At 30.9% G+C, this 16045-nt stretch overlaps 1 protein-coding gene across 2 annotated transcripts in view; it reads left to right on the forward strand.

Moving 5' to 3' along the window:
- LOC143909172 (trissin receptor-like) overlaps positions 1 to 9402 on the forward strand; it is a 29212-nt gene extending 19810 nt beyond the window's left edge. The window contains exons 2-6 of one of the 2 annotated variants that reach the window (XM_077427074.1): positions 2352 to 2665; positions 7133 to 7277; positions 7364 to 7523; positions 7610 to 7807; positions 7900 to 8998. In XM_077427074.1, coding sequence (XP_077283200.1) covers positions 2401 to 2665; positions 7133 to 7277; positions 7364 to 7523; positions 7610 to 7807; positions 7900 to 7908 — 777 coding nt within the window. In that variant the 5' untranslated portion in view covers positions 2352 to 2400 and the 3' untranslated portion in view covers positions 7909 to 8998. Of the gene's footprint in view, positions 1 to 2351; positions 2666 to 7132; positions 7278 to 7363; positions 7524 to 7609 lie in introns of both variants that reach the window. The other variant, XM_077427073.1, reaches the window with a different exon arrangement.
- Positions 9403 to 16045: the final 6643 nt, after the last annotated feature.

A 16045-nucleotide genomic window follows, 5' to 3' on the forward strand; every position in this document is an offset into this window, starting at 1 on the left:
CCAGCTTCTCTGACTCGCCTTCTTACTGTTGAGTCACTGATTTCAATGGAAAATTGTGACGATACATCTGTTCTTATTTCTACAGCAGTTTTGAATCGCTGCTGTAAAGATAATCTGGTTATTACACGGTCTTGCCTCTCCGATGTGCATATTTTCAGTCCGGTCCCCTTCTTACGATCAAAACTTCCAGATTTTTTTTTATCAGTATTCTCGAAACAGTCGACATAGAACATCCCATTTTCTTGGAAATTGACCGAAAGGAAAATCCTGAACTCGCCAATGTCGCGATTTTTACACTCTTCTGCAATGATAACTGAGCTCGTTTTTCCATGTTGACGTTTTAAAATTCGAATTTGATGCTTTCTCCTCGAAAACCCACACTATACAGAACTCAAATCTTAGAAAACATTCATATTTAGAATATTTGGTCGTTAAAAACCCTACACATAAAGGGATAATCCTTTAATGGCCTCGAAGTCGTAAAATTCACAAGCGTTCCGTTTTATGTGACTGCTGGTGTATATATATATATATATATATATATATATATATATATATATATATATATATATATATATATATATATATATATATATATATTTATATATATATATATATATATATATATATATATATATATATATATATATATATATATGTAAATATATATATATATATATATATATATATATATATATATATATATATATATATATATATATATATATATATATATATATATATATATATATATATATATATATATATGTGTGTGTGTATATAAATAAAATAAAATGGTATAAATTACAGATAAAATAAAATAAAATATCATATACTATATAAATAGGTAAGTATATCAATACACAAAAATTCTGCGGTACAAATTTTGAAACAGACAAGCCATTAAAAAGAAATATAATGACTTGCCTGGAGATCTGAGCGTTTATCTTGTAAAAGTCAGACTGATTTATTTTGTACATGGCAAACGTTTTTGAAACTGTCATATATTTAGTAAAAATCCGCAAAATCAAGACAAACGCCTGAGGATCGTACCTAAGTTTTTTCCCACCAAACGCGTTGTAAAAAAACAACTCAACAATTTCTTTTAACAATCCTCGTTATTTACTGACAGAGATTTATTGAACTTTCGGTTGACTTCGTGCCCGTGTTTCACTCGAGATTAATTAAATTTTTTGTCAAACTTTGACTTAGTTTGCTACGTCACGTTCATTCGGCACTCTAAAATTTGTAAAATACTTATATTCATGTGTTTAAGTAAGTATGTGTACATTTATAAAATTTACACATACTTAGTCAACTATTTTCGCTGTCTATTATAATACTTAAAATTTACCTCTCAAATGGTAACATGTTTGTATGTACATACATATATAAGTACATATGTTTGAATTATTATGTAAATTTAAAGTACATGTACATGTAAGAAGATTATGTGAATTTCAGATTGTTTAGCTAACTTATGAATATTTTTAGTCGTTCGTATTTTTGTTTTAAAAGCATTTCTTGTATTTTAGGTGATAAGTAATTATTTAACTATTTTCTTGTGACGAGTGTTTGTGCGCTATATAATTTAACTAAAAAGCAAATACGGATGACAATGATTTGAAGTCGCGTATTTTCGAGTATTATGTGTGTATTTAAATTTTCATAGTAATTTCAAAGGATATATTTTATGAAGTTCGTATAAAATAATATTATACATTCATTAATATATTTTTATAAACATTTATACATTAGAAACATTACACTTTTATAAATTTATTATTCCATATAGAATGTATATACATTCACAAGCGTAGAGTGAGACGTGCAATCGCCACTGGCAGTTTCAGAAAGCTTTTACGAAACATTCCGTTTAAACGAGATGATACAGAAGGACGAGAGTGTAAGAGAGACGACTGGCATACGAATAGTTGTGATTTCTATCTTAGGAAAAAAATAATGTTTAAATTACGAAATGTAAAATAAATAAAATATATGTGTATTATATACATAAATATAAATGTATACAAATGTACATAGTATTTACTAAGTACTTCAAATGTCAGATTAATCGAACCTTTATAATACGTGCCTTTTGGGAAAAGCATGTGTCTTCTTATATTCTTTTTCTCATGTTATAATTCTCTTGAAAATGCCACGTCAGGCTGAAAAAACTTACTAACCGTATCAGTCGAACCAAAATATTTTTCAAGTATACATACAAATACATATACAATCACCCTTGATGAAATTCATTTTCAGAAAACGTTTGAACTATTATTATGTTACATGTACATATTTAAACTTATCTAAGTTGAAATACAATTAAAGCCTCTTATTTTTTTCAGGCCAATCTACGGACGGGAGATAAATGACTTTGACCGAATCAAATTCAAGATGCATTGGATACGATATACAGAAACAATGGCACTGGATCACTTTGACAACGAGCGCAATTATGGAGATTTATCTAAAAACGATACATATTCATTAGGATTTAACAGCAACAACATATCCATAGACTCCATTACAAATACAGAACTGAATAATTCTTTTGCCGATAGTGGCGATGAAATTTTAGATGATTACATATTCGACAGAACTGATGTGAGAGCTATTTTTATCACGCTGTACACATTAGTTTTCTGTTGTTGTTTTTTTGGTAAGTTTAAAATACACTATTGTCTACTTTATATATGTATGTATGGATAGTAATAAATTGCACTGTTTGACAAATGACGACTTTTAAAATGTTTCAGAGACGAGATATGACATTTCTTATAGATCAATGCCCAGTGAACACGAATCTGGTAATAAAAAGTGTTGATTGGCTCGAGATTCGGAGACATATGTGTTTTTTAAATCGCGCGATTTTTCTATATCTTGGTGTTGTTCGGTCGATTTCTCAAAATCTGTTAATTTTCTGTTCAAAATGAATATTGGAATCTACAGTCGGGTATTTTATCTTTCATTTGTAGTACTTATCAGCTTTCAAATCTCTCTAAGTAGTCGTCCAGTTTAAATCAAAAGTCAAAATTACGTATTTTCACTTGGGATTTTTCCCCACTGTTAATACTAGGGTTTCTGACCCGGGTCGACCCGGGACAGACGTTGCCGGGAATTCACGGAATATTTGTTGTCCCGTGTCCCGGGAATTCTTATCTTTAATCCCGGGAATTGGATTTAAAAAAATCTTGAAAACATACTACATTTTCACGACTGCGCGAAGGGAAATAATAAATCAAATACACAAAGTATCGTAAAATATTCTCAAAATTCTATCGATAACTGGCTTACCTCGATAAAATAAACGAATTTTTGTTATTAATCCACAAGAATAGTCGAAATATGATTTTTCTAATTGGAATTTTATTTAATTCTCATATAAAGATAATTTAATATATTATCCCTATAAATTCAATTCGGATTCGTGTAAATACGAGTAAACACTAGTGAGAGCTATTTGTTCGAAATTTTTCCGATTTAAAGTTCACCACATATCCAATTAACCCTTTTAAACTAAATTAAAAAATAGTGTGGCCAGAACACTATCCTAATAAACATGTTTCAATAGAAAATACTCAATATAATATAGTATTAACAGTGGGAAAAAATCCCAAGTGAAAAAACATAATTTTGACTTTTGATTTGAACTGGACGACTACTTAGAGAGATTTGAAAGCTGAAAAGTACTACAAATGAAAGATAAAATACCCGACTGTAGATTCCAATATTCATTTTGAACAGAAAATTAACAGATTTTGAGAAATCGACCGAACAACACCAAGATATAGAAAAATCGCGCGATTTAAAAAACACATATATCTCCGAATCGGTGACACGACAACTCGTTCACAGATTTTCCGTAAACCGATGATGCGCTCCAGGCATTACGTATACGGCCATCTCTTTCTCACCCCGTCTGTTCACCATGATCTCGTTTACTCTGCCATTACGTATGCAGCCATCTCTTTCACAGACCATTTTTTCACCGATAACAGACGGTCTGTTAAAGAGATGGCCGCATACGTAATGGCATCGTAAACAAGATCATGGTGAACAGACGGGGTGAGAAAGAGATGGCCGTATACGTAATGCCTGGAGCCCAAAATCGGTTTACGGAAAATCTGTGAACGAGTTGTCAGGTAACCCTCCGAATCTCGAGCCAATCAACACTTTTTATTACCAGATTCGTGTTCACTGGGCATTGATCTATAAGAAAAGTCATATCTCGTCTCTGAAACATTTTTCGTGTCGAACAGTGTTATTATACATATGTATATAGATAATTATAAATTCATGCTGCATTGTGAATAGTGTTTTGTAATTAATGTCTGGATAAAAAATATACCTATTTATATAGATGTTATGAAATGGTTCGTTTGATTTAAGTAGTTAAAATTCGAATAATTAAATTTCTCTTTGAATTAAAAAGGTAGTTGAAATTAAGGATTATTTTTATTCAAAAAGGTTTGAAGACGTGAGAGTACTTAAATTGAGTCTAGCTTGACGACGTAAAACAAACTACATCAAGTCGCGTAAATATCGCAATTGAATAATCTTAGAAAACAAATTAAGTCGTAAAAAATCAGTTAAATTACAGCGTCGGATTAATGAAAAGCCACGCGTTTTCTTTAGCGAATTATCAATTATCAACCCTTTGATTAATTCAATGGAAAGAAATTTACTTTTCTTTGATCATAATATTGTGGGAAAGTGTCACAGTTTCAATGTTTCTAGATATATTTTTGAGAAATTCCTAATTGTATAATATAAGGAGCTCTGACGAAGAATGAATCAGGTATCATTAATTAGCCGACAGTAAAATAAATATAAATAATAACCATAATTATGTTATATAAATACATATGTACATACATACACATATATGTATGTAAATAAATATGTATATTAAATTTCGTTATCTTATACATATGTATACTAACTAGTAGGTAGTAAAAATAACAACAAGTTGATAGTTATAAAAGGGATAATATTTTTGGTACGGCGGTAAAATAAATTACACGACATATGTATGTATGTTAAAACGACATTTAATGTCAAATTAACATCTCTAAAATATCTCGTACGACAGATTTGGCGTCAGCCCGGCAAATCAAACGTCAAATGGGTTGCCAGTAACAAAAATAAAATTTGACGTTTCAGTGAAATCGTCAATGTAACCAGTTACATTTTCACTGGGTATAGTTTAGTGAAATCATATCCAATTACATTTTTACTGGCCCCTATCAGTGAAATTATAATTTTTGACATTTGGATGATAGCGCATCACCCCACTCCTGTCCATTCCCACTCTCTTCATGGTCCACACATCGTAATATCTTAGCAGCCAACACTTATTTATTTAAGGATTATGTTAGGTTAGGCTAAGCTAGGGTTAATTTTATTAATTTAAGATTAGGTTTTTAAGGTTGGTTTTTATTTTTGTCAATTTTTTTGTTACTGGCAACCCATTCGACATTTGATTTGCCGGGCGGACACCGATTGGGTCGTGTGAGCTATTTAAGAGAGAGGCACTATTTTTATTTGCAGCGCAAAATGTTTTAGAGATGGTCATTTGCATATAATGTCGTGATAAATACCTAATTTGTCTGGAAATAGGGCTATTTTGCCGGGCCGATAAATGGTACACGTTATAAAATGCTCAATAGCTTTATTGCTAAATTTATATGTACATATGTACATTACAGTAATTGCTTGACAATGAAAATTCAACCGAACCAAAAAGTTTATCATATAAACGTAAAATAAGAATGTTTATATTACGTTTATTTATTATATATTTATATGTATATATGTATTTATATGTACATATATAATTTACATCGGAGTTGGTTTATGTTGCATAGAACGGTGTGCTTGATCGCCGATTTGAGGCCACGGTACTTATCAGTCGGAAAATTAAATTAAGGCATATATACGAGGGGTGAATAAAAAGAACATTTTTCGCATAAGCAAAAAAATGGCGAAGCGGAAAATTATTCAGGCAATACACGTGCTCCTCTCTTTATATTATATATTTAAGGCGAGGAATTTTTTTTTCAATTTAAAGGCTCTAAATTCAAGATTATTTAATTTAAATATTGTAATTTAAGTATTTTTGCTTAATTAATCATTATGATTATCTTCAAAAATTCAATATTATTTAAATTTAGATTATTTAATTAAAATTTATTATTTTATATTAATCGCAATATTTCCATTTGAGTCAAAATTGTGGAATTAATCTATATTTAAGACCTGACTTACACATTTTTGAGCTTGAAATAAAAAAAAAACTCAATAATTGTGATTGAAAGCCGTGGAGACTTGTGGATAAAATGAAATTGAGAGCTGAAAGAGCAGTTTTTATGATCGAAAATGAAAACAGCCCGGGCACTTCGATAAAACGTAGGCTGTTCTTGAAATCCATTTTAGCGAAAATTTGGATGAAAATGAAATTTGCAAAACCGAATTGAATTTTCAATGTAAAATTGTAAGAAACAACAGATCCTTGTAAATCAGTATCGTTCATAAATAGGAAAACAGAAAAAATCACACTTTCAATAAAGCTCATCGGGATTGCTAAAAGAATACGAGATGATCCATTATGTATTTCTAGATATTCTTTCCGCTTTACTAGTCACAACATTTATCATGGTTCAGTAAAAGGTAAAAGAAATATCTCTTGATATCTTTTTGTGCCGTATTTTTGATCCAAAGGTTTTACAGGTTACGTTTTCTGCTTATACGTGTTTTTATTATATATTGTTTTTTAATTGTCTGTGCGTAGTAAACTTTTTCAGATGAATTCATTTGAAATGCATTAAAAATACGCCAGTTTCAGTGTATAAAACGTAATAGCATTGATATATGTACATACATACATACATACGCTGTATTCAAATACGTACATACATATGTACATACAATATATAATAAGTATTTCGTAAATAATACGGCATTGAAGCTTCACATTACACAACGAGAAAATTCTTAATTCGTTAACGAAAATTGCGATTATTTGTTTTGTAGGCTGAAAGAACTTGAAACTTTTTAAACCTTTCGTAATACTTTGATGATTTGTTACAAAGTTTATCCAAAAGCGGGTTTATTTCTCTTTTCGCAGGTAATTTGCTGGTCATTTTGGTAGTGACGCTATCAAGGAGACTAAGGTCGATTACCAACTTTTTCTTAGCAAACTTGGCCCTGGCAGATTTGTGTGTCGGCCTTTTTTGCGTCTTCCAAAACCTATCTCTTTATCTTATTCCGAGGTACGGCAAAAAATATACATGTACTATAAGTATTGAAACATACAATGCTATTTGAATATATGACTAATTTATAAGTTTATTTTCAGTTGGATATTTGGAGACTTTCTTTGCAAAATGTATCAATTTATACACTCACTGAGTTACACGGCTTCGATATTTATTCTCGTTGTAATCTGCACGGAACGATATTTCGCAATTATTCATCCGATAACTTGCAAACAGATTCTCACTCCCAACAGACTTCGGGTAAGTTTAAAATCGGAAAAACTTGTTTGAGAAAAGTTTTTTTGAAAATTTTGTCGGATAATTAATGCTTTTTTTATAATTTTCAGCTCGTTATAGTCGGCGTGTGGATAACGAGTGCTCTTTACAGCGCGCCTAAATTTATTTGGGTTCAAACGATAACGAACGATTTGGGCGATGGTCAAACTGAGACGATTTGCATCAACCACAGGAAGAAATACGATGCGGAATTGTTTGACATGATCAATTTCGGTCTACTCTACGTGATTCCTTTGTGCGTCATGACGGTGAGTGTTTTAAACTCTGAGCTAGTTAATTCGACGTAAATCGTCTGTTTCCAACTTTCACATATGAAAATATTTTAAATTTATTATTATAGGTGAGTTAACATTGTGTGAATATCAAAATGGTCATATAAATAAATTTATGAAGCGTATATATTAAGATAACTATGTACATATATAAATTTGGTTATCAACATATTAAAAAATATTTACATACATAGGTATATTAAACACAATAGCTTAACAATATCATTACGAAAAGAAGCCCCATGAAAGCCGTATACTTTCAGAATGGGAAAATGAACAAATCAAACTACATAAAGATTATAGGTACATATTACTAGTTGTTTTACCCGGTTTCGCTCAGTATTTATAATATAAACAGCGTTAACATGGTGAATCTAATAGTAAATGTTCATTTGTTTTTTTATTAAATTTATTTGAATCGAAAACAAATTATATCGAATCGTCGTCATAGAAACATTGATTTGTTTTCGATGTTACCAACCAACATTACATACTTACATACATACTTACAAAGTCTCTTTCGAAATTATATATTAGACTAGTGTTTTACCCGACTTCGCTCGGAATTTGTAATATAAACCGCTTAAACATGGCCGCTATTAATTAAACATGGCCGCTATTAATATTACCGCTTAAACAGTAAACATTTTATTAAATTTATTTGAATAGTTTTATTTCATTCAAATTTATTTCAAAATTCATTTGTTTGATGAGTTCATGGATCTACGAACCAACAATAGTTACAAACAAAGTCTATTTCTAAATTATATATGTATTAGAAATGTAACTACTGCTCTAAAATTTGTACGAATATTGGTACATTCCGTATTCAAAATATGTACATACATATACTATGAGGAAATAATATACATATAAGTGAATTAATGAATAACATCCGTATTTATCACGAATGTAACAATTGATCAGTGATCAAGTTTCTGACTTTAATTATAATCCCTTTATTGGTAAACGTATTATATCTGTTTATGGTCAGAAAATCTACCATAAATACATACATATGTACATATGTACAATAAAACACATACATATATACCTATAGGTCGAACTTACAACACTAATTGCTTATAACACCGTTACTTTCATTAATAAAGCAAATCTCAAATATTCTCCATATTTTACTATAATAGTCGAAAATATCAAAATTCCAAAAAAAACTTAAAAACAAGCTTTTGATTATTAATAAATAAAAGTAAAAAAATACTACAATAATTATGATAACGGCCTAAATATCGACTATAAAAAATTGTAAAAAAGCAATCGAACGTTGAGTAAGATAAAAAGTTTATTTTACAAATTTTTATTTTCTACAGTCTGAATTAGAGTAGCGTGCGATATTAAATGTGTACATACATACAGATATGTACTCGTATATTTAAATTTCAAATTGAAAATGGTAAATTTGTATAAAGAACAGTTAAACAAACATTCATATTTATTTACATATGTAGGTACATATGTATGTATGTATGTATGTACATATGTACATAGATAGCAGAAATTCCCGGCGCTGCTCGGGCAGATGCAAGTTGGAAAAAAAACCGCCAAACCCCGACAGAAAAAAAGATAGGTCTCAATTAAAGTACTCTAGCAGAGTATCTCCAAATTTCCTAGTCGTATGTACATACATACATATGTACATTGGGTCTAAGGGAAAAACGCAAATTTTGTATTTTCACCGATTGAACTAGTGGAAAACTTTTGTCGTATGAAGGAACGTTAAATAAAAATGTATTTTAAACAACGCCCTGTGCCACCAACCAATCGATTTATCTCGACAAAAATTTCGTAAAAGTAGGTTTTCCACATATCTTTTTATTTTTTTACACTAGCCTTGATTTTCTTTTACTGTAACGCCTAAGGGCTAGTACACACTCAGCGCTTAGCATCGTGTTGAGTGCTCATTGGTAAGGTACACACGATGCGCTTTGCATAGCGTTTGTGGAGCGCGATTAGGATGCGCATCTGTTATTTGGGAAATGGATGTCAAGATGATAGCTTGTATGTAGCTTCTCTATTGTATTTTTTTTTATATTCAGGACATTCCGTGTCCCAAATAGCAGGTATTTTCTATATTTCGTCTATAAACAAATCTATATCTAAATATTTGTGATCCATGTCTGTTTCTGAGAAATGTTCATACTACACTCGTAGTGCGTTATATCTCATACAAACGATATTTAGTCGCACTGCGTCGCTGCAGTGTAGTGTCGCTTAGTGCAGTCTAAGCTAATATGCTAATCTAAGCTATTACTGTTTGACTGGGATGGTTATGATAAGTTTTGTCGAGGAATTGCAATTTACCGTCAAATTTTCTTTACCGGTAAACGGTAATCAATTTTCCCGCTAGCGGTATACCAGTGGATTGGATACAAACTGCATGTGGTTACTTTAACTTTAAACGTTAGCCTAAATGAAATCATAAATAATGCCATATAAGGAATTCGGATCGGGAACTGAAACAGGATTTGAGATCCGGAACTGAAATAGGATTCGGGATCCGGAACTGAAACAGGATTCCGGAGCCGCAACTAAAATAAAGTAAAAAGAATTGGGATCTGGAACTGAAACAAAAATTCGGATAAGAAACTGAAAAAGCAATCCAGAACCGGAACCGGAATCTAAATCGAAATCAAAAACCGCATCGAAATCGAAAACGCAATTGAATTCGATATCGACATCGTCGTCATAGAAAATTATATTTTTTCGATAACGTCACGGATTCTATCACCCAAACCTTACATACTTACATACAAAGTCTCTTTCGAAATTATATATCAGATAAATATATTTTTTTTAATATACATATATGTACATATATACTTCATTCTAATATTATACTTCGTAGTTACTTTTCATTACAGGTCAATACTTTTTGGCTCATTTGCGTGAATTATTCTACTTAAAGTACGTTTTATAAAGTTTCTAATGTCAGTGGTTCTCAACATATTAATTTTTGACTAGAATATTAAAATTTTTGATGTTTTCAAATTTTGATTTTTTTTCAAATGTTGTTTTAAGGCAACACTACTGTCGGTTTACCGGTATTTCAACCCATATTTTTGACCAATTAGTATAAATACAAAGTCACCGTTTTGGCAAGAAACTCTCATACAAAGCGCGTCACACTCACAACGGCCATTTTATATGGCGGAAGCAGCTTTTTCAAAAAAGTGTAATTTTTTTCATATTTGTTTGTTTTACGCTTGATACAACGCAAGTTTTCCACTAGTTCTATCGCCAGAAATTGAAACTAAAAATTTTCCGTTCCGGCCTGTACGTAACGAGCAAATTTTGTCGATTTATTTAGTAATTTGTCTTGGTTATGTTTATCGCCAGTTATACACCCATCGCGCGCAAAGACGAAGGCGGTTTCGACGTGTTTCGATTTAGATAGTATACATTTTTCAAACAAAAAGTCGGACAGGGAAAGTTTTCTCGGTCGCCAAAGCGGGTCACGGTCATTTTCAGCCATACACACAGCCATCACAGCAAACAGGGTTTTGCCTCGTCTGGCTTTTATGGCTCTAATAAATTTGCCTGTATCAGTCAGAGTCCAAACTCGGGTAGCTCAGCGACCGACAATTTATACTTGCGTTGGTGGCATCGTTTAATTTTAAACTGGCGGTGTGCAAAAAAAGCGCGAACGTGAAAACAAATGAAAAATGATACTATTTTTTTTTACATCCACTTCCGGTGAAAGCTTTGGCAGGATCAACCGGTGGCTTTGGAGTTTGTTAAAATAATTACTGAATTTTTTGTTAGCGTTGCTTGATATTTTTTATGTGCCGAGTAATTTCAACAGTTTATGAAAATCGTAACGGTCGCTTAACCCTTTGTTTGGGATATTTATTGTTATATTCGTTTCGCTACAATACAACGGCACTATTTTTTTATATACCAAAGTTTTGAAAAGAATTCATATTTTTGGGTCGGATTAATGTACCTCGTTTTTCTTCGTTGCAAAATTCCACATGACTCGGGATTGTTTTGTGTTTATCTTCATGTTAGGGTGGATGTGTTCGTAATCCCAAAAACTCGCACACGATTAATCATATCGCGCCGAAACTTCGTATTTTTATGATTTCCAAGGGTTTTCTTCAATTTCGTGAATTTCATAAGACCACTTAATGTATTGATCTGAAAATTTACATATTTTTATATATTAGTTTTTCATAAATAATATACATATATACGACAACAAATTGAAAAAAATATGTAAGTACGCTTTTTGTTTTTATATTGAAAATAATATGAATTAATTTTATTTCTATTGTGCATTCCAAAAACAATCGAGTATTTTTTAGTTTGAAAGAAAACATTAATGCGATTCGATAAGCTAACCAAGAATAAAAATACCTGCTGAAAGCGCAAAACGTTTTAAACGAATAAGCGGACCGTAGAAGATCTACTGTAGTTATCGCATGCTACGATATTGCCAAGTCTGCTGTCTCGTAGGTTACGCTCGGTGTAGCACAATTTAAATGTGGCTTACCTGAACGATGTGAAGATGTTGCGTTTGAAAAACGACTTTGCAAGCCATAATTTCCACGAAATTAAACTTTTCCGTTCGTCTCCGATTTGAATTTAATAATATTTGCAGGTTTTTTTGTAAATATCACTAATGAGATGTGAAATGCGGATTGAGTTTGAATAAATGAATAATTCAATACAAAAAAAATAGAACTGCATTTAGGTGTTTCATTCAATTTGTAATTCCAAAATTGACATTTAATTCATTTCATTATTTGTACCATTAGTATATGCATAAAACCACTAAAAAAATGCAGATTATGTATGTATGTTTAAAATTTCATCTTCAATGTAAAGATCTTATGACGAAATCAATGCCGGTGTTTTATTGTTGCCTGTAAAAATGAACGTGCCATCTGGAAAAATTTTGCGTGGAAACCGAAAATTTGTATGTATTTGATGATTACAAAATTTCGGTTCGTCCTAATTGATATTCTTGTCTGTCCCTGTCATCTTATTAATTAAATTGTAAATTGAAGCCTCTTTGTGCTTTTAACATGTTTCAAGTGTTATCCAAAATTTGCATAGGTAGGAAAGGTGTTCTTCAACGGTGTTTCATGGACCGTTGAAGGGTTTTTCGCTCTACATACATATGTAGGTATATATGTATGTATATATATATATATATACATATATATATATATATATATATATATATATATATATACATATATATATATATATATATATATATATATATATATTCTTCATTTGTCGTGTCGAACAGTGTAATGTGTAGGATATGGTGAATCTTTTGATCGTTCCATCCGCGAATATTCTCGAAAGCTTAAGCTTTTTCAGCGTTTTAAATGTTATCCTGCCCTCTTCATAATCTCATACAGCCATGTGGTTTTCGTAACCACTCCACACCATCTTACCTGAACAACGGATCAACTGATTGTGAATATGAATCTGATCCAGATATGTACCTTTACCAAAATGATTAAAAAAATATTGTTGGTATTTAATATTTTCGAGCAAAACAATCGCAAACCTTTGTAACAGAACTTATGGCAAGACTAGGTATAACATTAAATGATAAATACGGTCTTACTTACAAACTAATAATTTAATTATAATATTAACCAATCGATAACCACATACATAATATTACGTTTATTCACATTTTATTTTATTTACCAACCATTTATTTTATTGACCGAAAGCATTTTTAGCAATTGCCTAGTTTAATAAAGAACCAAGAGATTCATGTGTAACTCACTGATAGAGATAACCCAAAACGACCGTCTCCTGCTACATTTTCCGATTATTTAGCTTAATTGCTATGACGGATTCAATAAATCGGCATCTTCCTCCCCTCTTCGCAAATTCAAGTTTTTCATAAATATGCTACCTACATACTCTGTAAAATGTGTTCCCGCAAATTCACTGTATAACGAATTCGTTGATTGTTGATTATATCAGTATGTCTATACATGACTTTATTATATAACAATAATTGTAATGTTTAGAATATTTTGTACTTGTAATTTTTGTAATTTTATGTACGATAAAACCTGACCATAAATGTCGCCTTAGGCCAACCAGTTGTGATATCTATGGTAAAAATTCATGTACAAAATAAATAAATAAATGTCGTTATTTGATATTAATTAAAAGTTAAATTTTAAAATAGAAATTGGTAAGCCAAGTACAATTTCATATATCCAACAGTAAATTGGAAAATTTCATTCTATCAATAGCTCGTGTTAAATATTCCTTGTTTTTTAATTTTGGTTCAAAAATTTTTAATTAAAATTTCGTGCAAGCTGTTTTTTTATTATTTTCAAACAAAAAGGATCGCAATTTAAAATAACGCAAGTGGGAAATTTTTCGTACATTATGTATACGATAAAAGTTGAAACTTGAACTCGAACTAACTTTATTAATATATGTAGTTGAAGAGAATATCCAACCTATTGTTGTTGTGCGATGAATAACAACAAACAAACAAGTAGGAAAACTTTACGGTCCTGCTAGTGCGTGCCACATGAAAATTTGTATACCTTTGTTTCGTTTCGAGATGGCTCAACATCGTTTTTCGTACGATTGGAATATTAATCGGTTTACAGACTAATAAAGCAATGCTCTACTCACGATAACTAGTAAATGATAGCATTTACTAGTTATCGTGAGTAGAGCATTGCTTTGGTATAAAAAGTTATTAAATTCCACGAAAGGTATTCAGAAATTATACTTATTACAAAATTTCAAATGGAAAAAGAAGGAGTCTCTTTGTTTAGGTAAAATTCGTGAATATCGGTGCCAAGTTGACTAATTTGGCAACTATCTCCCATAAGGCGGTACTTAAATGGTCATAATTTACAAGACACGTGGCTTACCTTGGAACATTTACTACAAAGTGAATCATCTTGTTAGAGAGTCTTGGTCGTACGTTTTCAGTTCTAACAAAAGTTTACAGAACATGTCCCTGTCCCTAAATAATATAATTCTAACATCAACGGAGTATTATTTTATAAAAAAATAATATTAAAAAAGAGAGAATACGATAATAGAAAACGAAAGATTTCCCAAATGGGCCCTTAAGAAGACCTCAGATGTGGTGGGTGGAAAAGAAAATGAGATTTTTCAATGCTTCCAAACGCGGCTCTGTAATTTTAAAGTATGGTTTAATAATGGAACTCGTCGAATGCCTTTTATTGCGTTAACTGAAAAAATATACATACATATGTATATATATGTATAACCAATAAATAAAGCTTCACCACATAGGATTCATATAATATTTAAGCGCAGTTGATAATTTGATTTGATATTGAATGATGTATGTTAGGGAAACATAAAATGTGCTTTCATTTTCTATAACATTTTTTAATGTAGATACGAAGAAAACTCTACACTAAATACATAATATTAATTTGAACCGACAAATATTGAAATACATCGCCGAACAAAATTAGATTTGCTGTTATATGATTATACTCAATATACATAAATATAAAAATATAAATATAAATATACATACATTCGACAAATTTGAATAAATTCAAATCGATATTTTCAGCTTATAATTGTCAAGTCCCATGCGCTGAATATTTTACAGAACTCAATATATTATACCTTGAACATATCTTATAATATACTATTAATAGTATAATCTGAATGAAGTTCGTTTGAAGATTTAACTTATGTAATGTTTCAATATCCGTCGCAAACATATTACCGTTTTCGTTGTGAAAGGACAAGTTATTGCGTAAAGGTTTTACGCTGAACCCACAAAGGTATAATTACTTACCCATTTGCGATCGCAGTTTAGTCATAAATTAACAACAATGTAATGTTTGTCACCAGCTCCTATATACAAGAATAGCGGTTGGTTTATGGCGCAGTGCAAAGGGAATTGAGAGGAGAGTTGTGCAGAATCCTACCACCAATCGTTGCAGTTCAACTAATTGCTCAACACATTTCACTACCACAGATGTTCAGGTGAATATGAAACGTGATATATTATTTATAGCACTTTTGATGATCAAAAATCAAATTCAACATATAGAAAATCTACGCATCATGCTCCTATACTTTTTATAACATATCATATGAAATATTACAAGTACGTGAAATGACTCGAAGAAAACATTTTTTTTTATTAAATGATAGTAGTTGGAGAAGTGGGGTTTTCGTTTACGCGTCGAATTCCCAGTT

Source organism: Arctopsyche grandis, chromosome 3, assembly GCF_051622035.1.
Source record: "Arctopsyche grandis isolate Sample6627 chromosome 3, ASM5162203v2, whole genome shotgun sequence".
NCBI lineage: Eukaryota > Metazoa > Arthropoda > Insecta > Trichoptera > Hydropsychidae > Arctopsyche > Arctopsyche grandis.